At 47.2% G+C, this 25,874-nt stretch overlaps 1 protein-coding gene across 1 annotated transcript; it reads right to left on the bottom strand.

Annotated features, from left to right (window-relative positions):
• Positions 1-317: 317 nt before the first annotated feature.
• On the bottom strand, positions 318-25,762 carry LMNA (lamin A/C). Its single transcript, XM_075283310.1, has 12 exons — positions 25,328-25,762; positions 7,835-7,991; positions 7,615-7,740; positions 7,335-7,505; positions 3,817-3,942; positions 3,508-3,728; positions 3,159-3,372; positions 2,929-3,036; positions 2,638-2,757; positions 2,445-2,549; positions 1,806-2,057; positions 318-1,713 (listed from the first exon to the last, which is right to left on the bottom strand). Exons 1-12 carry the CDS (start codon positions 25,672-25,674, stop codon positions 1,684-1,686), a joined length of 1,977 nt encoding a protein of 658 aa, XP_075139411.1. The 5' UTR covers positions 25,675-25,762; the 3' UTR covers positions 318-1,683.
• Between the last annotated feature and the right edge of the window lie 112 nt (positions 25,763-25,874).

Below are 25,874 nucleotides of genomic sequence, written 5' to 3'. Positions count from 1 at the left end.
TAGTCTGTAGTGCTGCTGGCTGGGACTTGTAGTTCGCAGCACCTCAAAAATATATCATTTCATCTCACTACTGTCAGTGCTATACTGCCCCCTGGTGGTCGGAAGAGCAACACCGCCACCTAGTGGTCACCCTTACAGCACTGCTGTAAAGCAAGTCAGTCTTTGGTGCATTTACCTAAATTATGAGACTCCAGGACCAACGTGCCTTTGATATGAACCATCGCAGCATCGCCCCCTGGTGGTCGCCAGAGGTGTAGTCGACCGTTGGAAAACACAACAATGGCCGTTCTTAAAGGAACAGAAGACACAAAAACATCTGGATCATTGGTTTTTATTTCAAAATTGCACAGAAATTTTGAGGAGGGGGGATAAGGGGGGAGGGGAAGGCACTTCAAAAGCTTCGGGGACTCCTCTAAGGCACTTGGACAAGGAGCTCTCCAGTAGTACCAGCTATCTGGTCCACGTCTTACTGACACATAACAGGACTCCATGATCTCCACCCCCACGGCGGGGATTAACCCTTCTTATACCCATCGCGTTTCAACCTTCAGGAAAATGTGCTTTACGGAACCTCACGGGACACTAGAGGGCGATAAGGCTAAAGCGGATTATAGAAGGCCAGTTTTAAAGGAACGCCCCCCCACCCAAAGAGGCGGGGCTTAATATATACGCGCCGTCCCTTTAAAAAAATGGCATTTTATAATAATTTGTAGTATATATATATATATATATAAAAAAAATAATCTCAGAGCCGCCCCCGAAATAAGAACGTGAGCGTACAATATATATAGATACAGCGCCATGCACGGGTATGAACGCGGCTACACCGGTAACTACAAGCCATATAAAAAAATAAAGCAAGATGGCGGAGGCACCCTCTATCCAATGATTCCAAGTATGTGGCCCCTGACTATGACCCCTGAGTGAGGGCCCCAATAAGGAAAAGAAAGCTGCAGAGTCTAGTGTTACATCGCCCCGTGCTCTACACCCTACCCAATCTGCAAAAATAGAATATCCTCTGATATTTGGCGCAAAAAAATATAGACCCCTCCTATTATTATTCCGCTACCGGTACTACGGTAGACCGAGTGCAAATATCTCAGGTGAAGGTGGACAACACTGAACAATGGCAGGACTACAACAAAATGGCCGCCCCCTGTAATAATAGTAACGGATTACTAAGGGCACCTGGCACGTAGTGGTTTCTAAGGCCCACGGGTGGAGGGGAATCCGTCTCTCCCCCGCCCCCTGGAGGGTCTTGTAAACATGACTTCTTTGGTTTCGGATACATCTTGTCTCCATATTGTGCCTGCTCTCTTACTCATAAACACATATGAGTACTGAATGGGTTAAAAAAAAAAAAAAAAAAATTCAGATGACTTTTATACCTAGAACCGTTGAGGGTTCGGCGCTCGCAGCATCACAGTGCAAAGTCATCAGGAGGGCGGAGCTTCAGCAGGGGCCCGATGCTGGTATGAGTGGGTGGGGCGTCTGTCACGGGTTTAGCTTTGGTTTCATTTTTCAAAAAAAAAAAATGGCTGCCTTCAGAAAAAAAAAAAAAAAATCTCCTTCTATATAAAATACCTGATGTAGAAAATAAAAAAATGTAACAAAACAAAAAAATCCCACAGGAAAAGAGAAGCTTCACTGACGTCTCAGGGTGAACACTGCACGGCGGCGTCCTTACATAATACCGCAACCCTCCGGGGACACCTGCGCACACACACACACAAGAAGGGGCGGGGTCAGTAACATATACTACAAAAATTATACTATGTTTGGTTACTTTCGCCATCGTGTCTCACCTTGGTACGTTGGTTGTTCCCCACAATGTAGTTTCGGGGGGTCAGGCTCTCCCCTAGGCTGCTGCCTCCACCGGCTCCCCCTGTACTACGGTAGGTACGGGTAACGGTAGTGTAAGAGCTTGAGGATGAGGAGGTGCCAGCAGTCTGAGCGCCCCCTACGCCCTTGTCAGCTGGCTGCCCGCAGGTGGTGCAGGTGATGTTGCGGGAGCGCAGGTTGTATTCGCTGGGGTCTCCGGTGGAGTTCTGCCCATCCTGCAGAAACATATAAGGGGGAGGAATGTGGTTCAATCATATTTGCTAAATGACAAATTTTTGGTCACAGACCGCCCATGGGATACGGATGCACTATGCCCAGTTAGTGAGATTTGTACACAGAAGTCCAGGAGGTCACCCCCTTTTATGTGATTGGTAAAGCAATCACCGGATTTGTGAGACTTGTGCTCAGGAGTCCAAGGGTTTGCCCCCTTTTTTTGTGCTGTCCACCCCCATACACAAAGTGCCTATCTAATCTATACGATCACAGACCGCCCATGGGATACGGATGCACTCTGCCAGCTTCTTGAGATGGGACTCCGGGAGGTCACCCCCTTTTTTCAGGAGAATCTCCGAAAAGTTGATATTAAAGTGTATGTTACTTACATGATGATGATGGTGGTGGTGGTGGTGGTGCTCTCCATCCTCGTCATCCTCATCATCATCCTCATCATTCACTACTGACCGGACAAGCTTACGCATGGCGACTTCCTGCAATGAAGAACATGTGAATACAGCGACCACCCAGGCCTGAAACCTGTGGGTCTGCCCTTTGCCCCTCCACCTTGTGGCCACTCACCTCATTACTGGAGGTCAACAATGCAGTGCGGATACTGTCCCCGGTCCCCCAGGAAGTGTGAGACTTCAAGACAAAATCAGTGGGGGGGTTGTGAGGAACGCCAGCCCCAGAAGCCCAGACCTGAGAAGAGAAGAAAAGATTATATGAGAAGATCATCTACCAGCAGGGGGCGTCAGAAAGAAAACTGCAGTATCCAGTCTGATCTATATTTCCCCCTTTCCAACACCAGGGGGCGCTGATGCTCCACAGATGAGCAGTCCAGATCCAGTATCACAGTACAGTCTCACTCACCGTCAGGGTCTGCCCGGCCTTCAGAGTGGTCCTAGGAGGGAATCGGTAGATGATGGGCTTGTCTTCTCCAATCTGACGCTTTATCTGCCAGTTGCCCAGTGATTGGTCCTGTAATGAGAAGAAAGTGATGTCACTAACCTACGTCGTGATGTCAGAAATGAAGATCCTGCCCCGTGTCACTACATGGTGGTTGTCACCTCATGGCCCCACCACCAGGGGGAGCTACTCACCTCACTGGTCTTGTTCTTCAGACGGACGAACTTTCCCTCCAGATCGACCTCTTCCACGGAGACTTTGCCGCTGGTCCTGGCGTGCTGGTTGTAGCTGGTGGTCCTCGACTCTCCCTCCAGCTTCCTCTTCTTGGAAACAGAGGAGACGTGTGCCCCGGAATGTGCGGTCCGTGAGGCCCTCTTCTGCCCAGTAGGGCTGGGTGACAGACGAAGCCTACGGGAACAAGAGGTCTCAGTTACTGTATCAAGACCCAATATGGAGTCATCCAACATGGCCACCACAGAGATGCTTCCATACTGCCACATGACGGGCATGGAGAAGACAACTACTACTGCCCCCGACACCCACCTCTCCTCCTCTCCCTCCAGGAGTTTGCGGTAGGCGTGGATCTCCATGTCCAGGGCCAGCTTGATGTCCAGCAGTTCCTGGTACTCATCCAGCTGCTGCTGCATACGAGCCCTCATCTCTGCCATCTCCCGATCCTTCTCCGTCAGTGCCCGCCGGTTAGAGTCTCTCTCCCGGCTGAGGGCGTCCTCCAGGTCCCGGATCTTGGCCTCCTTGGCTGACAACTACAGAAAACATAATATCAGACGATAGTTATCATTGTCAGGCAGGAACTACTGCCATACTGTACACCGGAATGACCGCCACACTCACCTGTTTCTGCAGCTGGCTGAGTTGGGCGCTGAGACTGTCTATCCTGATCCTGCTCTGCTGAATCTCCTCATGAGCCTCACCGACCATCGTACTGTTACGCTCTGCCGACAACTTGGCGTTTTCCAGCTGCAGAAAGATATAAGATTATGTTATACTGAGATATACATCCACATGATTGTCAACAGGGGGCAGTATTATAGTAGTTATATTCTTGTACATAGGAGCAGTATTATAGTAGTTATATTCTTGTACATAGAAGTAGTATTATAGTACTTATATTCTTGTACATAGGAGCAGTATTATAGTACTTATATTCTTGTACATAGGAGCAGTATTATAGTAGTTATATTCTTGTACATAGGAGTAGTATTATAGTAGTTATATTCTTGTACATAGGAGTAGTATTATAGTAGTTATATTCTTGTACATAGGAGTAGTATTATAGTAGTTATATTCTTGTACATAGGAGTAGTATTATAGTAGTTATATTCTTGTACATAGGAGCAGTATTATAGTAGTTATATTCCTGTACATAGGAGTAGTATTATAGTAGTTATATTCTTGTATATAGGAGTAGTATTATAGTAGTTATATTATTGTACATAGGAGTAGTATTATAGTAGTTATATTCTTGTACATAGGAGGAATTATTATAGTAGTTATATTCTTGTACATAGGAACAGTATTATAGTAGTTATAGTCTTGTACATAGGAGTAGTATTATAGTAGTTATATTCTTGTACATAGGAGTAGTATTATAGTAGTTATATTCTTGTATATAGGAGTAGTATTATAGTAGTTATATTCTTGTACATAGGAGGTAGTATTATAGTAGTTATATTCTTGTACATAGGAGTAGTATTATAGTAGTTATATTATTGTACATAGGAGTAGTATTATAGTAGTTATATTCTTGTACATAGGAGTAGTATTATAGTAGTTATATTCTTGTACATAGGAGGTAGTATTATAGTAGTTATATTCTTGTACATAGGAGCAGTATTATAGTAGTTATATTCTTGTACATAGGAGTAGTATTATAGTAGTTATATTCTTGTACATAGGAACAGTATTATAGTAGTTATATTCTTGTACATAGGAACAGTATTATAGTAGTTATATTCCTGCACATAGGAGTAGTATTATAGTAGTTATATTCCTGTACATAGGAGTAGTATTATAGTAGTTATATTATTGTACATAGGAGTAGTATTATAGTAGTTATATTCTTGTATATAGGAGTAGTATTATAGTAGTTATATTATTGTACATAGGAGTAGTATTATAGTAGTTATATTCTTGTACATAGGAGTAGTATTATAGTAGTTATATTCTTGTACATAGGAGCAGTATTATAGTAGTTATATTCTTGTACATAGGAGCAGTATTATAGTAGTTATATTCTTGTACATAGGAACAGTATTATAGTAGTTATATTCCTGTACATAGGAGTAGTATTATAGTAGTTATATTCTTGTATATAGGAGTAGTATTATAGTAGTTATATTATTGTACATAGGAGTAGTATTATAGTAGTTATATTCTTGTACATAGGAGGTATTATTATAGTAGTTATATTCTTGTACATAGGAACAGTATTATAGTAGTTATATTCTTGTACATAGGAGTAGTATTATAGTAGTTATAGTCTTGTACATAGGAGTAGTATTATAGTAGTTATATTCTTGTATATAGGAGTAGTATTATAGTAGTTATATTCTTGTACATAGGAGGTATTATTATAGTAGTTATATTCTTGTATATAGGAGTAGTATTATAGTAGTTATATTATTGTACATAGGAGTAGTATTATAGTAGTTATATTCTTGTACATAGGAGTAGTATTATAGTAGTTATATTCTTGTACATAGGAGGTAGTATTATAGTAGTTATATTCTTGTACATAGGAGGTATTATTATAGTAGTTATATTCTTGTACATAGGAGTAGTATTATAGTAGTTATATTCTTGTACATAGGAGGTAGTATTATAGTAGTTATATTCTTGTACATAGGAGGTATTATTATAGTAGTTATATTCTTGTACATAGGAACAGTATTATAGTAGTTATATTCTTGTACATAGGAGCAGTATTATAGTAGTTATATTCTTGTACATAGGAACAGTATTATAGTAGTTATATTCCTGTACATAGGAGTAGTATTATAGTAGTTATATTCTTGTACATAGGAGGTAGTATTATAGTAGTTATATTCTTGTACATAGGAGGTATTATTATAGTAGTTATATTCTTGTACATAGGAGCAGTATTATAGTAGTATATTCTTGTACATAGGAGTAGTATTATAGTAGTTATATTCTTGTACATAGGAGCAGTATTATAGTAGTTATATTCTTGTACATAGGAGCAGTATTATAGTAGTTATATTCTTGTACATAGGAGCAGTATTATAGTAGTTATATTCTTGTACATAGGAGTAGTATTATAGTAGTTATATTCTTGTACATAGGAGGTATTATTATAGTAGTTATATTCTTGTACATAGGAGCAGTATTATAGTAGTTATATTCTTGTACATAGGAGTAGTATTATAGTAGTTATATTCTTGTACATAGGAATAGTATTATAGTAGTTATATTCTTGTACATAGGAGCAGTATTATAGTAGTTATATTCTTGTACATAGGAGCAATATTCTAGTAGTTATATTCTTGTACATAGGAGTAGTATTATAGTAGTTATATTCTTGTACATAGGAATAGTATTATAGTAGTTATATTCTTGTACATAGGAGCAGTATTATAGTAGTTATATTCTTGTACATAGGAGGTAGTATTATAGTAGTTATATTCTTGTATATAGGAGGTAGTATTATAGTAGTTATATTCTTGTACATAGGAGCAGTATTATAGTAGTTATATTCTTGTACATAGGAGCAATATTCTAGTAGTTATATTCTTGTACATAGGAGTAGTATTATAGTAGTTATATTCTTGTACATAGGAATAGTATTATAGTAGTTATATTCTTGTACATAGGAGCAGTATTATAGTAGTTATATTCTTGTACATAGGAGGTAGTATTATAGTAGTTATATTCTTGTATATAGGAGGTAGTATTATAGTAGTTATATTCTTGTACATAGGAGCAGTATTATAGTAGTTATATTCTTGTACATAGGAGGTAGTATTATAGTAGTTATATTCTTGTACATAGGAGGTAGTATTATAGTAGTTATATTCTTGTACATAGGAGTAGTATTATAGTAGTTATATTCTTGTACATAGGGGCAGTATTATAGTAGTTATATTTTTGTATGCAGGAGGGAGTAGTACGGATGCTAGTTTTTCTCTAAACCTACACATGCCATAATGAAGTAGATTGCACTATTCCTGTGTTAATCTGCACAATGCTCACACTCGGGCGCTACTGGTATGGCGGATTAATAATAACCCGTGATGTTTGGGATTCCAAACCCTAAAGGCAAAATATACAAAAAGCACATGCTCATGGGTTAAAGGTCAAAACCTGAAGCTCAGGCCGCTGCTCCATCTTACCTTGGCATTGTACGTCTTCTCCAGCTCCTCCTTGTACAGTGAGATCTGTCCCTCATGTTGGGCGCGCAGGTCCTGCAGAGCGTCGGCCAATTTACTCTCAAACTCGCGCTGGCGGCCGCTGTCGATCTCCACCAGTTTTGTTTCATGGCGTCTCCTGGTTTCTCGCAGTTCCTGTCACAAGAATGAAGGCGAATTTAATGTGAACTCCACAATGGTGACATCTTATATACCGTCATATACAGCGCCGCTGCCTGGTATACAGAAGAGATCATCCACCAACCTCGCTGTAGATGTTCTTCTGAAATTCTAACTCTTCTCTCAGGGTCTGGTTACGATTTTCGGCGTCAACGCGGCGCAGCATCTCATCCTGAAGCTGCTTCTTGGCATCGGCGAGGCTTCCTTCCAACTGTAAGGAGAATGGCAGAGTCAGGTTGTGCCCCCGTATACTGTATACAACACCCTGAGGTGGTGTAAGATTAGTGCTGGTGCCTACGTCTCACCTTGGCGATTTGACCTTTGAGGTCCCGTACTTCGGCCTCCAGGTTTCTCTTCTCCCCCAGAGCGGTGGACAATGCCGCATCCTTGGAGTTAAGGAGCGCCTCCAAATCCTTCAGCCGCGCCTGAGCCGCGAGCAGATCGGCCTCCTTCTTCTTATTTCTGAAAAAAACAAAAATCCAACACGGGGTCAGATCTTGGCGGACATTTTGTAGCCTGTAGTCTAAGGCCCCCCCTTTATTAGAAATCACAAATCGTGTCTAAGATGTCACCCGTTTATGTCTCTGACCTTCAAAATGGCTGCGTTTAGTGTTTTACGTTATTTCGCATTAGATTCGCTTAAAAATGGTGCGGAGGAAAACTAGAGTAGTCGCCCGCAGCTCCCAAATTTCAGGGGCCCTATGGGTAACCAAACAGCACCAACCCGCTAGCAGTCAGTAACTGGAATGACAACCAATATGGCCGCCACCACAGCTCCAACACTTGTTGTCAATTTCTACTCTACTGTCTCGATCCCTGAATACCATTGGTTGCCCAGCTTTCCCAGAGTCCTGAATGGCGACTTGAGCTGCAAAGCGCCATGTAAACTGAGCCTTACGGCTTCTGTTTTTAGACACCGCCAAATCGAAAACAAAGCCAGTCGCCTGGCGCCGCTTATCGCAACGTATCTGAAGACGGTAAGAAGGGAGGACACATCTGTACAACCCCATTCATATCTGAGGTAAACTTTAACCAGGCTGTAAACGAGTCCATTCATCGCAGGGGGCGGGGCTACGATAAGGGGAACTCTAGACCCGTCTGGTCAGGACCCACCCGTTTCCCAGCATGCCGCGGGGCTGCCGGCCACCATGTAGTGATTATACAAGGCGGCAGCTGCTGGCGGGGACGGGATTGACTCTGTAAACACAGCAGCTGCTCGGAGACACAGATGGAGCAGACTTTGTTGTAGCAGACAGCACGTGGCGGGGGGTTGTATACGATATATATAGGGGGCGCTGCTTCACTGGACAGGTGCAGCGTTACAATACAGCTCACTCCACCTATGGGAGTTGTAACGGCAGACATATCCGTCATCACCCAGCTTTCCCAAGAACAGATCTAAGCAGCTGCCGCACGTCAAACTACATTTGTTAGTAACACAAAATCCGCTGTAAACTTTGGGCCCGGGCAACGCATTTCATAGGTTTCTATACAAATCCCGGTGGCCGGACGTCGTCTGCACAGAACATTCCAGGTATTTTTAGCACAAAATGAAAAAAAAAAAAAGAAATTTTTTTTTTTTTTTTTTGATTCCAGTAATGCGTTTCGTGGCCGCGCTCCAGCGACGCTCGCTCCAAGTTTCCAGTTACTTAATGGAAGCCGAGCGTACTGTTTATACAGGAGGCTCCCAGAGTGTGGGGGTGCCGCCGTCTGACGTCAGCGCTACCAGGGAACAAGGGGCAGGAAATTTACTTATTTTAGAAAAAAGAAATTGCAAAAAGTGAAATTTTTTGAATTTTTTTTCGAAAAAGTTTTCATGACGAATGTAGAGAATTGTGTTTTATTCCCACGATGCTGGCGATAGTCATAGAGGATACAGATGTGGGACCGACATGCCAGGGGACAAGATCAGGAAAATTACTGATTTTAAAACATAAATTTAGAAAAAAAAAAAATTTAAATTTGAAAATTAATTTTTTTATTAAATTTTTCAAAAAGTTTTCATGACAAATCTATAGAAGTGGTGCTGGTGACAAAGGGGTTATAAATCTGGGAAAGACGTGCCGGGGATCGGAAAACCATCCAAATTTAAAAATAAACAAAAATTTGAAAAAGTTTTGAATGAATTTTTCGAAAGAATTTTTTGGTCCAATTTGTAGTGGCCGATACAGATCTGGGAGCCGCGTGTGTGAAATTATATGTCTCTCGCGCAGAGTTGGATCATCACCACAGCGCCCCCCTGGGGGGGTCATCCGCCCGCCATTCTTTGTTTTACGAGATAAAGGGAACGCCCAGGTCTCAGGTAAAAGTAAAATAAACCGACAAAAGTAACCCGAGGGCACAGAAGATCCGGGGAAAGTGGGAGCGAGGCCGGGACTTGTCAGAATAGACAGGAAAAAACAAGATCGAGGAAGGCGGGAGGGTCCTGTATATACTTTATATAGCGAGTACCTCAGAGGTGGAAGTATATACAACATGGCCAGTGCCGTGTACCCCATGTGTGTCCTTAAGACTAAGGGTGCCTCAGATGACATGATGGAAGTGTGAAATACCCACTATACGAGAAATGGCGTCATCGAGGCTTAGACTGTCTTATACCTCAGGAAATACAATATGGAGGTGTAGGATACCTCACAACTATACGAGATATGACATCATCGACGACTGGAGTGCCTTATACCTCAGGATATTCAATATGGGGGTATGTGGTACCTCACAACTATACGAGACATAGCGTCATTGAGGAAAATACAATATGGAGGTGTGGGGTACCTCACAACTATACGTGATATGGCGGCATCTATGCATGGAGTGGAGTATACCTCAGAAAATACAATATGGAGGTGTAAAGTACCTCAGAACTATACAAGATATGGTGTCATCGAGGGCTGCAGTACCTTATACCTCAGGAAATACAATATGGAGGTGTAGGATACCTCACAACTATACGTGATATGGCTTCATCGAGGCCTGGAGTGCCTTATACCTCAGGAGATACAATACGGAGGTATGTGGTACCTCACAACTATACAAGATATGGCGTCATTGAGGAAAATACAATATGGAGGTGTGGGGTACCTCACAACTATACTAGACATGGCGTCATCGAGGAAAGTACAATATAGAGGTGTGGGGTACCTCACAACTATACGTGATATGGTGGCATCAATGGCTGGAGTGGCCTATACTTCAGGAAATTCAATATGGAGGTGTAAAGTACCTCAGAACTATACAAGATATGGTGTCATCGAGGCCTGGAGTGCCTTATACCTCAGGAAATACAATATGGAGGTGTAGGATACCTCACAACTATACGTGATATGGCGTCATTTAAGTCTGGAGTGCCTTATACCTCAGGAATTACAATATGGAGGTGTGCGGTACCACATTATATATAGATAGATATATCGATCGATAGATAGGACATCCTATATGCCCTAACCTTGCTCTGTATCACACCGCAGAGGCACGGCGGGCCTCTTCCCTCGGCCATCTCACGAGTTCTCCATTGTCTGCGATCACTGCGCAGAGTTAACCCCGCGCTCTGGCGGTGTAGACGTAGGGTGTATACACTTGGCACATAACAAGGTTATTACACTCCGGGCCAGGAAGGGCTGACATGTGAAGTACAAGCTGCCACGTTGCTGCTGCCGCCGCCGCCTGTTTCATCCCTTTCTTCCTCGGTGTACATCTGCCAATATTTCATTTACCTTCAGCCAGATTTCCGCCCGGCTACCCCTGGGAAACCCTGCGATCGCCGGACAGCGACAAAAATACGTGCAGCGCATGGGCAGCATCCGTCCGTGCAGTCTGTGGACGCGCGCCATTTTTTTGAGACAATAAATGAGTCAGATTTGAGTCACCCTGTTTTTTTCGGAGATTTCGCTATTTTAATGTGTCGGCGCAATTTTTTACGTAGTGGGCGGGCTGAGAAACGAACTTAAGGCATGTATCTAACTGAATACTGGCTCCGCCCCCAACGTGGTCACAGTTGTGGGCAATGGCGGTCATTTATACGGTATACGCAGGTCTGATCTAATTATGGCGGATAGAATTAGATTAAAATGAAAAAAGAAAAACGCCAGAACGGACGCCATAACTCAATAGGAAGCTGAGTCTATGAGACTGCCACCCAGCTTTCCACAGCGCCTGAATGGCAAAGCTACTTCACAGAAGTGGGAGAATTATTCTTATATAAGCAATATAAGATTCAGGAGTCTGGAAAAGCTGGATCTGGCAGCAGTCATATCGTCACCCAGCTTTCCCAGGATCAGAAGAGACAGCTGCAAAGAATATCGTGAGAACTGGACAAAAATAGAGAACGGAAGGAATTGACGGCGACTTTCCCGGAGGCCTGAATGGCAATATGCCTAGTCACACAGTAAATGATCTAAATACAACCATTCAGGGGTCTGGAGAAGCTGGGTGATCACCGCTGCAGCAGTGACAGGGTTAATGGCGGCCGCTCTTATCCTTGCAGGCCCACATCCCATGAGTCATCACTCCAGGAACCGTCACCAATATGGAAACCCTCAAGGAGGAGGGGGGGGGGCACAGTTTGTGTCTCTGTCGCCATGATAACAAGCAAGGGCTTTGGCTCCGTCCTGGGCCCGTTATTTCCTCCTAACAATGACGGGTGTAACAGGAGGGTGTCAGGAGGGGGGGCGAGATATGTGACACCCGGCGGGTGCGTCATACGGTTATGACTAAATAGTAACAAGAGGCTTAAAGGGACACTACACCCAAAATCTCTATAAACCCCACAAATATGTCCGCCCCTGTGACTGACACCACACGCTGTCCTATAACATGCAGAACTATTTATAAGAAGAGAGCCGTACAATCCCCAAAATATCCCCATAGCAATGTCATGACAGCTGATCCTAACAATACATATAAGAGTGCCCCTCATAGTATCCGCCACAGTTACCCCATAAGAGTGCCCCTGATAGTATCCGCCGCAGTGCCCCCATAAGAGTGCCCCTGATAGTATCCGCCAGTGTCCCCATAAGAGTGCCCGACACAATGCCCTCATAACAGTAACTGCCAGTGTCCCCATGAGAGTGCCCCTCATAGTATCCGCCACAGTGTCCCCGTAAGAGTGCCCCTCATAGTATCCGCCACAGTGACCCCATAAGAGTGCCCGACACAATGCCCTCATAACAGTGACTGCCAGTGTCCCCATATGAGTGCCCCTTATAGTATATGCCACAGTGTCCCCATAAGAGTGCCCATCACAACACCCTCATAACAGTGACTGCCGGTGTCCCCATAAGAGTGCCCTTTATAGTATCCGCCACGGTGCCCCGGTAAGAGTGCCCAACAGAATGCCCTCATAACAGTGACTGCCAGTGTCCCCATAAGAGTGCCCCTCATAGTATCCGCCACAGTGTCCCCGTAAGAGTGCCCCTGATAGTATCCGCCACAGTGACCCCATAAGAGTGCCCGACACAATGCCCTCATAACAGTGACTGCCAGTGTCCCCATAAGAGTGCCCCTGATAGTATCCGCCGCAGTGCCCCCATAAGAGTGCCCCTGATAGTATCCGCCAGTGTCCCCATAAGAGTGCCCGACACAATGCCCTCATAACAGTGACTGCCAGTGTCCCCATAAGAGTGCCCCTCATAGTATCCGCCACAGTGTCCCCGTAAGAGTGCCCCTGATAGTATCCGCCACAGTGACCCCATAAGAGTGCCCGACACAATGCCCTCATAACAGTGACTGCCAGTGTCCCCATATGAGTGCCCCTTATAGTATATGCCACAGTGTCCCCATAAGAGTGCCCATCACAATGCCCTCATAACAGTGACTATCAATGACCCCATAATAGTGCTCCTCATAATATCCGCCACAGCGTCCCCATAAGTGCCCATCACAACACCCTCATAACAGTGACTGCCGGTGTCCCCATAAGAGTGCCCTTTATAGTATCCGCCACGGTGCCCCGGTAAGAGTGCCCAACAGAATGCTCTCATAAAAGTGACTGCCTGTGCCCCCTTAAGAGTGCCCCTCCGTCACAGTGCCCATCACAGCACACTCATAACAGTGACTGCCAGTGCCCCCATAGGAGTACCCCTCATAATATCCACCACGGTGCCCATAAAAGTGCCCATTACAGCACCCTCATAACAGTGACTGCCTGTGCCCCCTTAAGAGTGCCCCTCCGTCACAGTGCCTCCATAAGAGTGGCCATCACAGCATCCTCATAACAGTGACTGTCAGTGACCCCATAAGAATGCCCCTCATAATATCTGTTACAGTGCCCCCATAAGAGTGCCCGACACAATGCCCTCATAACAGTGACTGCCAGTGCCCCCATAAGAGTGCCCCTTAGAGTATCTGTCACAGTGTCCCCATAAGAGTGCCCATCACAGCACCCACATAACAGTGACTGCCAGTGACCCCATAAGAGTGCCCCTGATAATATCAGCCACAGTGTCCCCATAAGAGTGCCCATCGCAATGCTCTCATAACAGCAATCACCACAGGGCCCCCATAAAAGTTACTTCTACAAGACCCCCAAGACAGTGACGTCCCCAGCACCCCAAAGCAGTGCCTATATACTCATGGTCAGGTTTTTACATGATGGGAATCTGACAACTCCTGACCATTGTTGTGGCCCCGGACTAACCTGTAATTCCAGGTGTCGAGGATGTCCCTTTATGCCAAATCCAGTGTATGTAAATGGATGAGCAGGGCGTTTGTCACCTCCTGTATTTAACTAGCGAAGTTTTTGGTATTCGGCCTGAGGCACGTCTGGGACATGTTGACACAACAGCGCCGCGCCCTCCGTCTTAATACTTTCCCTGTATGAGATCCTACAGTAAGAATGGAGAAGTGCACTTGTGAAGTGCAGTACAGTAGCTGAGCTGGTGCACCCACAGTATGGATGGAGGACCCTGTGAGAAGACTACAGAATAATGAGGCGCGAAGCATGGACTACCTCACCTCTATGAGATGACACTTCTTACTATGTACACAAGGCCGAGATGACAGGAGAAGTGCACTTGTGAAGTGCAGTACAGTAACTGAGCTGGTGCACCTATAGTATGGATGGAGGACCCTGTGAGAAGACTACATAATAATGAGGCGCGAGGCATGGACTACCTCACCTCTATGAGATGACACTTCTTACTATGGACACAAGGCCGAGATGACAGGAGAAGTGCACTTGTGAAGTGCAGTACAGTAGCTGAGCTGGTGCACCTATAGTATGGATGGACGACTACATAATAATGAGGCGCGAGGCATGGACTACCTCACCTCTATGTACACAGTCTATCCACTTAAAACTACTCCATAGTCCAACTCCAACTATGGAGTTCCTCTCAGACATCCCTTGTGCCGTTACTCAACGTCAGCCATTTTGTATTTCAGATAGGTTCACAACATGGCTGCCACCTTGGGTATATAAGGGCTGACGGAGGAGGACGAGGCCTCCATGCGAATAGGAGTGATGATGAAAGGAAACGGAAAGCTGCGATATGATTGGCTGGAGAAGAGTGTAACCAATCAAAAGGCTGAAATTCTACATCCTACAAAATGGCCGCCATGACCTGACTGTGACTAGAGCAGTAGGAGACGAATCCCGCTGCTGTGATGGATGACACAACCCCGCCGAGACCGCCCGCATTTATCAGGGGCAGCACAGGAACCCGTGCCCACGTAGTCATATGGCAGGGCTGATAGGAGAAGCCGTCACTGCTAGAGAGACGATACGAGAAATACATCCGAGCGACCTCAAACCCGGACTATTAGTGATAAATATGGCCACGTGCCGGGAGATCTTTTTCTCTCTGCCGCCATCTTTATACATTTGATGGATTGAAGGTCCTGGGCCCTAACAGTAAATCAGTAAGGGGCCCCATGTCCCAAGTGTCCTCTATAATACTGGGGTATTGTGATGGGGGGGCATCAGACCCTTGTAGATGCCCCCTTCCCAAATGTACAGCTAGACTTCGCCCTTTGTAAATCGTCCACCCCCATATCATCCTCTAGCCACATCCATGGGTCACATGACCCCCCGTACTCTCGGGAGCCATGATAACACTATGTATGACACATTCTGTAGGAACCACCATGGGGTTAGCAGTCACCCCAGTGCCCATCGCGGTCCCTATGTCCCAGTCCACACTGACTAATGTTATACGGGAGAAGATTCCATTAATAGCGGCCAATGTTTAGGAAGGAAGTCCGCCATGTACGGGAGGGGGGTCCAGATGTAATGTATTACTACAACGCTTATCAAGTGCAGGGGTGTCATATCGTCCTCCACAGCCGCTTCCTGGGAAGACAAGTGAGGAATCACAAAGTATACCAGCTATGTCCTACTGATTGCGGGATCCAAGGGGCGGGGCATGACACAAAGCGAGCACTGCTGTGCTGTGCTCCGCCTCCTGCACTAGAAATAACACCGCCTACCAGGGGTCGATAAAATACCATCTCGTGAGCATCAACTCCATTACTACGGTCATGTAGTCAGCTTCCCCCTTGCGCTACATATACGTCTACCTCAGTTTTGGCAGTCACTGCGGTTACATGATTTTTTAAATATTTTTTAGAAACTTTTTTTTTTTTTTTTTTTTTTTAAATTATTGAATTTTATTACTTTCACGGTTTTCCAATATTGGGTCAGTATTGTCAGACACCCGAGGGGACCTCCGCCGATCAGCTGAAGAGCATGGATGCGCTCCACTTCCTGTTCTCAGGCTGTTGCCATGACTTTTTCAAGTCACATGGTTAGGCTGCAGCTCAGTCCCATTCAAATGAATGGGGCTGAGCTGCAATACCAAGCACGGCCACTATACTTATAAATGACGGCGCTGTGCTTGGATCAATCAACCCATTTCATGAGTTTCTGAGGGCCCGATACTGGCGACCTATTTGTTTACGACAGGAGAACCCCTTAAATGTAAAAATAATTAACCCTTTTAATTGTCACATTAACCCCGGGATTCCAGTCAGTCAGAGTGCGATGCCCCTCCCCCAGGATTACGCGTTCAGTCCCGTCTTTGTAAACACAGGCCTGCTGGTAACAGCTGAGCCGTCTCCCCCTCCCGTCATTACATGTACGAGGGTCTCTGTCGCCTGCCCAGACAACTGCTCCCGATCCAGCAGCTGCAAAAGGAACAAAACTTCTGCAAAAAACCCCCGTCACACGAGGCGAGCAAAGATCCAAAAAAACGCCTCCGGGATCTGTTACAGAACAAAGAACTTCTAGAAACGAAGAAAACAAAAATTCCTGATTTACAAACCGCAAACATAGAAGCGAAGAGATGTTCGTGAGTCACGGGCCGCGCCGAGACCCAGAGCGTAATAATAATAATATCTCTCTAACCACAGTGGAAACTTCTATCCCATCCCCCCCCCCCCTCTCCGGGGCCGCCGCGTTTTATGGGATGGAATAAAAGGCAAAAAAAAAAATTATTCCAGAGGCCGCCGTATCGTCTGCGCACAAGCTGTTCTTTGTTAGCGAGGTCTGCGAGACGATGAGATCGTTACGGGGGAGAGAGGAAGGGGGGGTGGGAACCAATTTACTAGTTTATTTTTGAAAATTTGAAAAAAAATTCTATTTATTTTTCCAAATTTTTTAAAATAAATTTTTGTTTATTTTTGAAATTTTTTACATTTATTTTCCCCCTCCCCAACGTGAGATTCTGTTACGCCCTAGGGATTAAAATATCATACGCTGCGAGTTTATAAAAAGGACGCGGATCTGTAGCGTGTGACAAGTTGTCAGGTGAGACGGTGACGGCATGTCTTACGAGGCGTGCTGAGACAGCGCCGCCGAAACACAAGGAATTCCTTATATTATTGAATACATCAGCCCCCTTTCCGTAAAAATGAGGGGGGGGGGGGGTGTACATGGGTCAAGTAGTAAACGTGACGTGACGCGGCCTCTGACGGGCTACCATCGGCCTCATCGCTGCAGGAATTTTCAGGTCTGTGGTCCCTGAGGGCTTGGGGTATAATTCAGGAAGCAATTGCCGGAGGGGGGGGGAGAAGAGGGGGGTGTCAGGGGTTCCTGTTTTTCGTGCCATGGTCTGCGTTATCGGCAGGACGGTCTGACCGCAGAGGAGGAAGAAGTGGCAACTGAAGGATAAGCTCTCCGACTGCGACGCCTTCACTACGTTTTAAAATGGCGGCCAAAAATGACCACAAAAATTGAGGCAAGCGTGGCGAGTCCGTACTCCAGCACGCCGCCTTACCGCCAGGACGCAGATCTGGAAAATAAAACAATAAAACGTGAGCAATGATCCGGATGATGCCAGGCAGTCATAAATAAAGACTGGAAGAGCGCCACCGACGGAAGGCTGGCACCGATCCATCATGGCGCCCAATCACGGAGGAGTAAATCATAAACAAACAAGCCTGCCAGGAGACATGGCCGGAAATGGCGAATAGGTGAGAGAACCGCCTGCTGGACTTACACCCCTGCTGCGGCGCCATCTTACTATACACGCACCGTCACGGCATTTACACAAGAGGCCGAAACACTTTCACTTCATGACAGGAATTCGGAATATGCGAGGGAAAAAAAAGTGAACCTTGTCACAGAGGGAGCGGCGCAGATAAGAGACATCCAATATGGCGGACCCCGTGATGATCTGGGATGACCAGGGGCAGCCATTTTGTTTAGTGTACCAGTGTTGATCAGGTTGTGGTTCGCCTTGTTGGTGACATTTCCATGATGACGCCCACATCGGCTGTGCCAGTCACTCGCTCTATTGTAGGGTTGGTACGGGAGTGGTTAATGAGCGCGCGGGCCGTCTGCCAGCCCCAGCGCCATATCTCCACCAGTCTGGATGTTTGTGTGGACAAAGAGACTTTTATCAAGGTTATGGGAGCGCCGGCCGGGAAGGAGCGATGTGGACGACACGAGGAATGTCAGAGACTCGCACGGACGTCACGGGATTCCAGCAGATCGTGGGATGTCGGAAGATGCCGGCCGGGCACATGGACCATAACCGGGCCTGGGTTGTACCAGCTCAGGTCCAGAACCTCTATTATTAACTGCATACTGGTATCCTGAAATACTCTGTGCTGCTGTGGGACCCTATTCCCTCTACAATGACCTTCCAAGAGATCAGCACACGCCTCTCCTAAAATACTCTGTGCTGCTGAAGGACTCTGTCCCATCTGCAACGACCTTCTACGAAGGTCAGAAAAGTCTGTTCCTAAAATACTCTGTGCTGCTGAATAACTTTAAACAACGTACTGACCCCCTATGAGGTCTCCTAAAATACTGTATTCTATGTGATTAGCAAAGTCCGCTCCCAAAATACTCTGTGCTGCTGAGGGACCCTGTATGACCTTCGATGAGGTCAGCACAGGCCATTCCTAAAATCCTCTGTGCTGCTGAGGGACGCCATTCCATCTACCATGACTTTCTATGAGATCAACACAGTCGTTTCCTAAAATCTTCCGTGCTTTCTGAGGTCCTGTCTCCTTCTATAACACCCGTCATTAAACCCATCACAGTCCACTCCTGAAATCCTCTGTGCTGCTGAGGGACGCCATTCCATCTACCATGACTTTCTATGAAATGAGCACAGCCCTTTCCTAAAATCTTCCGTGCTTTCTGAGGTCCTGTCTCCTTCTATAACACCCGTTATTAAACGCAGCACAGTCCACTCCTGAAATACTCTGTGCTGCTGGACATAAGTGTTCACGACACAATGGCTTCCTATCCCTCTCTTGCACGCTTCATTGTGATTCGGATACGGGCGTGGCAGAGCACACAAGGTGGTGCCCAGGTGTGCGGCGCCCCGTGTACCCAGCATGCCGCGGCGCTCTAAGCCTTGTGCAAGAGATGAGCCACAAATTACTATTTTATGAGCTGGCAGGTCCCGGCCTACGGGTAGCCATGGAAATAACAGGTACAATTAATGGCGGGCGTGGGCCTGACAAGGAGAAGGAATCTCGTACATCTCCCTGAGGCAATACCGCCATATCTGCGCACTATAGGAATGTGTATGCGGGGACCACCTGTATCCTCGGCCTGAACTTTCGTATATACCATGACTGTAACACGCCTGCACCGATCGCTGAGGTAATGCACGGCCATGTACCCCGCAGGTAGACAACATGAAGGTATGTGCGAGCTATGCCAGAGACGCCAGTCATGTCCTACGATATTTGACAAATTTCTCCTCGGTATGGCGGCCATATTGTTTCCCATGATCTTACTACATTGGACATCCACGTGGTAATAACAGAGAGAACAAACCCCACAATCATCTCACTCGTCTTTACCTCAAAACCGATTGTGGATCTCAATCGTCGTTACCTCAGAATCCAGGGTGGCGGCCATTTTGTTTCCCACGTGTCTGCTCAGAATAGATGCTCGTAACGAACCACGTGGGCCCGTCATACCCTCTGTTAACCCCTTGGTTTATATATACACATATCCCATACTTTATAGGCCGCTGATGTAAGGAGATTCACCGGTTTACCTCAGCATGGCGGCCATTTTGTTTCCCACGTGTATGCTCAGAATAGATGCTCGTAACGAACCACATGGACCCGTCACACCCTCTATTAACCCCTTGGTTTATATACACACACATCCCATACTTTATAGGCCGCCGATGTAAGGAGATTCACCGGTTTACCTCAGCATGGCGGCCATTTTGTTTCCCACGTGTATGCTCAGAATAGATGCTCGTAACGAACCACATGGACCCGTCACACCCTCTATTAACCCCTTGGTTTATATACACAAACATCCCATACTTTATAGGCCGCCGATGTAAGGAGATTCATCGCTTTACCTCAGCATGGCGGCCATTTTGTTTCCCACGTGTCTGCTCAGAATAGATGCTCGTAACGAACCACGTGGACCCGTCACACCCTCTATTAACCCCTTGGTTTATATATACACATATCCCATACTTTATAGGCCGTTGATGTAAGGAGATTCATCGCTTTACCTCAGCATGGTGGCCATTTTGTATATTTTGTAACCATCCACGTGGGAACACCAACCTCACAATTAGGCGTGTAGCGTACGCTTACTCACTACTTTATACAGAGGGCGGTATCCAGATGGGGAAATTTTTACTACTCTGTATATTTAGAAAAAAAAAAATTAATAATTTGTGTTTTTAATATAAAATACAGAACAAATCACTGAATTTTTTTATTTTTTTTTTACACTAAAAATTTTTCGTATTTCAACGAGACTTTGATTCCAATTTCACTTCACTACATTTTTTTATTACATTTTTTTAAAAAAAATTGCCAATGAAATTTGATTTATTTTTTTAATTCAAATTTTAAAATTCAAATTTCTAAATTTTTAATTCAAATTTTATTCCCCCCCCCCCCCATATATTTATTGTTTTATCGCGACAACCTGAGCGACGCCCGGGGCTAGATTATATAAAATATAATAATTACACAAATTATATTACAAATATTTTAAAAAAATTACCCAAAAATAAAATGGAATGAAAAAAAAAATTAAAAATTTCTACTAGAAACGAGGGAATGCGATATTTCCGTGCACAGTAATAGTTCACGGCTTTCTATATATAATACAGGTTTCCCAATATAGCTCGGTGCGCTGCCTCCTATAGGCAGGACTCATTACACGGGATTAGTCGCACCGTTCGGCTCTGCTACATTGAGTCACTTCTTCCTTGTGATCCTCCCTATTCCTCTCATTACGTAATACTTGTAACCGGTTTCTCGTAGATTTCGACCCTGGACTGGCGACTATTCTTCACGTAGTACTGGGTATGGAGTGGGCGGCCATGTTTTTAGATGCCACGACCATAGCTTACGACCCTGGACTGGCGACTATTCTTCACGTAGTACTGGGTATGGAGCGGGCGGCCATGTGTTTAGACGTTACGACTATTGACTACGGCCCTGGACTGGCGACTCTTTTTCACGCAGGTGGCCATGTTTTTAGGAACAACATGTAAATCACAGACTCAGATCTATGGAAACTACGACAACCGCGGAAACCCGTCTGGCCGCCCACAAGCCCCCTACCACATATGTATGTAATTGGAGGGCAGAATCGGGCGGGATAATTACGGATAAAAGGGATTTACAAGGAATGCTCGGAAAATTGAAAGCAGAATTTGGATATTGGCAGGACACCACGTTGGAGGGAAGGCCAGCTCGGCGGTGCCATATAAGGCCTCGGAGTTCGCTCTCTCCACGCGTTTTATGCCGAGGGGTTTAATAGAAAGAAAGCACCTAGAAAGCCTGTCAGTGGCGGCGGGCAGGGTGTGCCCATATCAGCGGCCGGCCAGACACAACACATGGCAGAGGAGCAGAACACAACAGCGTCTCCTCCTCCAGTGCCTGGCAATGCCTGAGTGAGTCGGACGTCGGTGCCAGGGCAGGCGGGCACAACAGGCTCAACAGGAGATGAAGATGACAGCTGCAAAAGAAGCAGCTGCCCCTCGCCCTGTGTGCAGAGACGTGCTTAAATACTCTGTGCATCAGAATGTGTAAGCACAGGGCACAGACACCAGGCATAGGGATCAATACGAGACGCAGGACGCGTGGTAGGGGTAAGGCCCAGACAGTGTCGGGGCACAAGGGGGAGAAGATATCGCCCCTCTCTGAGTCATCGCCCTCCAAATAAACCTACAGTGAGAGGATTCCTGTCTGCAGTGAAGTCTATTAATGGCCGGCAGTGACAGGGCCGGGAGGGCGGCCGCGGGCGGGCGGGGAGGGGGGATTGCATGGAATTTCTTTCTCTACCGGAGAAAGTGAAAGTGGTGAGTACAGGAGAAGCCGCCCCCCCCCCCCCATTCAAATCTAAACATTGTGGATCAAAGTCCGGAAAACGCAAAAAAACGGTTATAGCAGGGTGACAGAGTCCGTACCTGCTGTATATATATATATCAGGGTGACAGAGTCCGCAGTGTACACCCACTACTTACCCAGGGTCTGTACATGCTGTATATATATATATATATATATATATATATATATATATATATATATCAGGGTGACAGAGGCCGCACCCACTACCCACCCGGGGTCCGTACCTGCTGTATATATATATATCAGGGTGACAGAGTCCGGAGTGTACACCAACTACCCACCCACAGGCATATCACCTGTGTATTTCATTCCTGTGTATGCCTTCCCAAATCCATATCATGCTCCTGCCCCAGTATATACCTCCCCCCCCCCCCCCCCCGCATTCAATTTCTCCCATGTATTCCAAATTGGAATACAACTACCCAGCTTTTCCACCCCCCACCCCCAGTCTCCCAGTATATGTCCCCTGGTCTACATCTCCCACGCCAGTATATACCCCCTAGTCCTCATCTCTTTGCCACAGTTTATACCCTTCAATCCTCATGTTCTTGCCAAGTATATACCCCCCCAGTCCTCGTGTCCAACTCCAGTATATACCCCCCAGTCCTCATCTCCTGCCCCAGTATATACCCCAATCTCCATCTCCTGCCCCAGTATATAACCCCCGTCCCCATCTCCTGCCCCAGTATTTTCCCCCGTCCTCATCTCCTGCCCCAGTATATACCCCCAATCCCCATCTCCTGCCCCAGTATATAACCCCCGTCCCCATCTCCTGCCCCAGTATTTTCCCCCCGTCCTCATCTCCTGCCCCAGTATATACCCCCAATCCCCATCTCCTGCCCCAGTATATACCCCCAATCCCCATCTCCTGCCCCAGTATATACCTTTCAGTCCCCATCTCCTGTCCCAGTATATACCCTCCAGTCCCCATCTCCAGCCCCAGTATATACCCTCCAGTCCCCATCTCCAGCCCCAGTATATACCCTCCAGTCCCCATCTCCAGCCCCAGTATATACCCTCCAGTCCCCATCTCCAGCCCCAGTATATACCCTCCAGTCCCCATCTCCAGCCCCAGTATATACCCTCCAGTCCCCATCTCCAGCCCCAGTATATACCCTCCAGTCCCCATCTCCAGCCCCAGTATATACCCTCCAGTCCCCATCTCCAGCCCCAGTATATACCCTCCAGTCCCCATCTCCAGCCCCAGTATATACCCTCCAGTCCCCATCTCCAGCCCCAGTATATACCCTCCAGTCCCCATCTCCAGCCCCAGTATATACCCTCCAGTCCCCATCTCCAGCCCCAGTATATACCCTCCAGTCCCCATCTCCAGCCCCAGTATATACCCTCCAGTCCCCATCTCCAGCCCCAGTATATACCCTCCAGTCCCCATCTCCAGCCCCAGTATATACCCTCCAGTCCCCATCTCCAGCCCCAGTATATACCCTCCAGTCCCCATCTCCAGCCCCAGTATATACCCTCCAGTCCCCATCTCCAGCCCCAGTATATACCCTCCAGTCCCCATCTCCAGCCCCAGTATATACCCTCCAGTCCCCATCTCCAGCCCCAGTATATAACCTCCAGTCCCCATCTCCAGCCCCAGTATATACCCTCCAGTCCCCATCTCCAGCCCCAGTATATACCCTCCAGTCCCCATCTCCAGCCCCAGTATATACCCTCCAGTCCCCATCTCCAGCCCCAGTATATACCCTCCAGTCCCCATCTCCAGCCCCAGTATATACCCTCCAGTCCCCATCTCCAGCCCCAGTATATACCCTCCAGTCCCCATCTCCAGCCCCAGTATATACCCTCCAGTCCCCATCTCCAGCCCCAGTATATACCCTCCAGTCCCCATCTCCAGCCCCAGTATATACCCTCCAGTCCCCATCTCCAGCCCCAGTATATACCCTCCAGTCCCCATCTCCAGCCCCAGTATATACCCTCCAGTCCCCATCTCCAGCCCCAGTATATACCCTCCAGTCCCCATCTCCAGCCCCAGTATATACCCTCCAGTCCCCATCTCCAGCCCCAGTATATACCCTCCAGTCCCCATCTCCAGCCCCAGTATATACCCTCCAGTCCCCATCTCCAGCCCCAGTATATACCCTCCAGTCCCCATCTCCAGCCCCAGTATATACCCTCCAGTCCCCATCTCCAGCCCCAGTATATACCCTCCAGTCCCCATCTCCAGCCCCAGTATATACCCTCCAGTCCCCATCTCCAGCCCCAGTATATACCCTCCAGTCCCCATCTCCAGCCCCAGTATATACCCTCCAGTCCCCATCTCCAGCCCCAGTATATACCCTCCAGTCCCCATCTCCAGCCCCAGTATATACCCTCCAGTCCCCATCTCCAGCCCCAGTATATACCCTCCAGTCCCCATCTCCAGCCCCAGTATATACCCCCCGTCCCCAACTCCTGCCCCAATATATACCCCCCCCCCATCTCCTGCTCCAGTATATACCCCCGGTCTCATCTCCAGCCCCAGTATATACCCCCCCCGTCCCCATCTTCTGCCCCAGTATATACCCCCCGTCCCCATCTCCTGCCCCAGTATATACCCCCCCATCCCCATCTCCTGTCCCAGTATATACCCCCCGTCCTCATCTCCTGCTCCAGTATATACCCTCCGTCCCCATCTTCTGCCCCAGTATATACCCCCCGTCCCTATCTCCAGCCCCAGTATATACCCCCCCATCTCCTGCCCCAGTATATACCCCCCCAATCTCCTGCTCCAGTATATACCCCCCGTCCCAATCTCCTGCTCCAGTATATACCCCCCGTCCCCATCTCCTGCTCCAGTATATACCCCCCGTCCCCATCTTCTGCCCCAGTATATACCCCCCGTCCCAATCTCCTGCCCCAGTATATACCCCCCCATCTCCTGCCCCAGTATATACCCCCCCATCTCCTGCCCCAGTATATACCCCCCGTCCCAATCTCCTGCCCCAGTATATACCCCCCATCCCCATCTCCTGCCCCAGTATCTAACCCCAGGCATTGCTTACCGTGCCTTCAGTTCGTTGTGCTCCTCCCGGATCTTGCTCAGTTCCAGCTGGAGTCGAGCCCTCTCTTTGGCCACCGAGTCCAGGGTCTTGCGTGCGTCGGCGAGCTCGGTCTCGTAGGCGGACTTGATCCCGGACACTTCGCGGCTCACTACCTCCTCCGACTCGGTGATCCTCAGCCGCAGTCCGGCGTTCTCCGACTCCAGGGAGCGCACCTTGTCAATGTAGACGGCCAGCCGGTCATTGAGCTCCTGCAGGTCCTCCTTCTCCTGCAGGCGGGTGATGCGGGTGGGGGACAGCGGGGTGGACGAGTGGCCCCGGTTGGTCCTCCGGTTCCCTGGCGTTTCCATGTCGGTCTGGAGCAGAAGGAAGGAGAGAGTGTGAGGATGTGTGCGATGTGCGCTGCGCTCTCCCGGCTCGCTCTCTGACTCTCTGACTCGCTACGACTGGAATAACATTTCCCTGGGAGGAGCCGAGGAGGAGAAGCCGTCACTGCCCCGGCCAGGCCCACAGCAGACACTGACAGCACCCGGGCTGCCCCTTTAAATGC

This window comes from Leptodactylus fuscus, chromosome 7 (assembly GCF_031893055.1).
Source record: "Leptodactylus fuscus isolate aLepFus1 chromosome 7, aLepFus1.hap2, whole genome shotgun sequence".
Classification (NCBI taxonomy): domain Eukaryota; kingdom Metazoa; phylum Chordata; class Amphibia; order Anura; family Leptodactylidae; genus Leptodactylus; species Leptodactylus fuscus.
The sequence above is the reverse complement of the archived record's forward strand: the minus strand, read 5'-3'. Positions and strand labels throughout refer to the sequence as shown.

What these genes read in the sequence shown, in the direction of transcription:
- LMNA (XM_075283310.1), bottom strand. Translation starts at nt 25,674, where the DNA reads ATGGAAACGCCAGGGAACCGGAGGACCAACCGGGGCCACTCGTCCACC. An exon ending in AGAAGACGTACAATGCCAAG is followed by an intron (nt 3,943 to 7,334) that starts GTAAGATGGAGC and finishes ATCTTTCTGCAG; the next exon opens with CTGGAAAACGCCAAGTTGTC. An exon ending in TGTTGACCTCCAGTAATGAG is followed by an intron (nt 2,550 to 2,637) that starts GTGAGTGGCCAC and finishes TCTTCATTGCAG; the next exon opens with GAAGTCGCCATGCGTAAGCT.